Source organism: Zonotrichia leucophrys, chromosome 3, assembly GCF_028769735.1.
Source record: "Zonotrichia leucophrys gambelii isolate GWCS_2022_RI chromosome 3, RI_Zleu_2.0, whole genome shotgun sequence".
NCBI classification, from domain to species: Eukaryota; Metazoa; Chordata; class Aves; order Passeriformes; family Passerellidae; genus Zonotrichia; species Zonotrichia leucophrys.
The window spans coordinates 6,471,399-6,473,726 of record NC_088172.1 but is presented as its reverse complement, the minus strand read 5'-3'; the positions used below and the strand labels follow the sequence as shown (position 1 = coordinate 6,473,726).

General features: G+C 59.5%; 1 protein-coding gene across 1 annotated transcript; it reads left to right on the top strand.

Annotated features, from left to right (window-relative positions):
- On the top strand, positions 1-1,572 carry GJA10 (gap junction protein alpha 10). The gene has a single exon (XM_064710131.1). The coding sequence runs from the start codon at positions 1-3 to the stop codon at positions 1,570-1,572; it is 1,572 nt and encodes a 523-aa protein (XP_064566201.1).
- Positions 1,573-2,328: the final 756 nt, after the last annotated feature.

Sequence of the window (2,328 nt, the reverse complement as noted above, 5' to 3'; positions counted from 1 at the left end):
ATGGGGGACTGGAACTTGTTGGGCAGCATCCTTGAAGAAGTGCACATCCACTCCACCATAGTTGGCAAAATCTGGCTCACAATCCTGTTCATATTCCGGATGCTGGTGCTGGGAGTGGCTGCTGAAGATGTCTGGGATGATGAGCAGTCCGAGTTCATCTGCAACACGGAGCAACCTGGCTGCAACAATATCTGCTACGACAAAGCCTTCCCCATCTCTTTGATCAGATACTGGGTATTGCAGATCATATTTGTCTCCTCCCCTTCCTTAGTGTACATGGGCCACGCACTCTACAGGTTAAGGGCCCTGGAGAAAGAGCGGCAGAACAGGAAAGCCCACCTGCGGGCTCAGCTCGAGGACCTGGAGCCCATGCTCGAGGAACACAGGAGGGTGGAGAGAGAACTGCGTAAGCTGGAGGAACAGAAGAAAGTGAATAAGGCACCCTTGAGAGGGTCCCTGCTGCGCACCTATGTCCTACATATCCTGACCCGGTCGGTGGTCGAGGTGGGCTTTATGATAGGTCAGTATCTTTTATACGGGTTTCACATGTCTCCCCTTTACAAATGCACTCGGCCCCCCTGCCCTAACACGGTGGATTGTTTTGTGTCCCGACCCACAGAGAAAACCATTTTTATGGTTTTCATGAACAGCATCGCCGCCGTCTCCCTCTTCCTCAACATCCTCGAAATCGCCCACCTGGGCATCAAGAAGATCCGGAAGAGCCTGTGCGGGCAGCCGCTGTGGCCGGCGGGCCCTTCCGAGGAGGATCCCAGCGCGTACAACTCCAAGAAGAGCTCGGTGGTGCCCCCGCCGCCCTGCCTGGCCAGCAACGCGGCCCCGCCGCGCCCCGCGCCCGCGCCGCTCCCGCCGCCCGCGCCCGCCGCCCCCGCGCCGCCCCCGGCCCGGCAGCACCGCGGGCAGCTCCGGGCCACGCCGCCGCCGCGCCGCCGGCACCACGGACAGCACCAGCCGCCCTCGTCCAGCAGCGAGGAGGCGCCGCGGGCCGCCCCGGCGGGCGGAGGGGCAGGAGCGGCGGGGGCGGCCGCAGCCGCTCGCCGGGCGCCCCGCAGGCAGAGCCGGGTGAGCGCCTGCCGCGACCTGGATGAGGAGCGCGGCGACTCCCCGGACAGCGGGCACTGCCCCGGCACCCGCAAGTCCAGCTTCCTGTCCCGCGTGCTCACCGGGAGCCGGGCGGGCAGCGACAGCGAGAGCACCGCCTCCCGCCGCGGCTCCGGCCCCGGCCCCGGCCCCGGCCCCGGCCCCGGCTCCGGCTCCGGCTCCGGCTCGGAGGGGCAGCGCCGCGAGGAGGGCGCGCCCAGCCCGCCGGCCGCCGCCTCGGGACGCCGCCTGTCCATGGCAAGTAGCGCCCGGGACAGCCCGCGGGAGGGGGGCGGCGGGGGGCCGCGGCAGCCCGGGCCGACCCTGGGGAGGAGGGGGCGAGCCGGGGGAAAGAACGGCTCGGGCAGGACTTCCAGCACAGCCCCAGCCCCTCGCGGCCCCCCGGACAAAGCCAAGCTCCCAAACGCTCGGCCCCCTTCTGCCGTGACAGCAGGAATACCAGGGAATTGCTGAGTCCCGAGGAGCTCTAAGTCACCGAATCCCAGCTTCTTTATATACTCATTCCATCATCCCAATCCACTCGACGAGGATTGTCCCAAAGAAAACTTCTTCAGCTCCAGCCAGTGTAAGAAAGAGAAGCCAAGAATGCATTGAGTTCAATGACACAACTTCTCTCGGTTTCAGGTTTGTCTCAGAGGTGGTCGCCAAGTCCAGTAATTGTTCAATGAATGAATCAAAAGATCTACATGTAAAAACCTCCACCAAATAATTGTAATGCCAGAGCCAATGACTACAGAGATGCCTTTTCAGCATCTCCTCCTTTTCTTTGGCCACGTGCTCTAGGCTTTCTTACAGTCATAATGTTGGCAAGTCATAGTGCTCGCATTCAAGAGTCAACAAGGCTTTCTTAAAAGAGGTTTGAATTCTGGTGGTCTCAGATCACAGGTTTGGTTCTTTGAGAGCATAGAGGCTCCTTTACAATCGCTTGCAGTAGCAAGCCCATAAATACCTTTTTATAGGGCATGTAATAAACAAGATTACTTCACACAATGCTCAAAGTCATAGATTCTGTCCAATTCTTTTTCCTCACTCTTCCTAAACAGCCTCCTCCACCCCCCCCCTCACTATTTCTTTTCCTATATGCAAAACAAACAAAGCCAACAAACTTCAAATCTTTTCTGGTAAGAAACACAAGGCTCCGTTACACTGCTCATCCAAAAATTGCTTGTGAGTTCCAGTTTCCATGGGGTTGCAGTTCCTACAGTAAGC

Excerpts from the sequence above, each read along its gene's own strand:
- GJA10 (XM_064710131.1), top strand. The coding sequence starts at position 1 with ATGGGGGACTGGAACTTGTTGGGCAGCATCCTTGAAGAAGTGCACATC.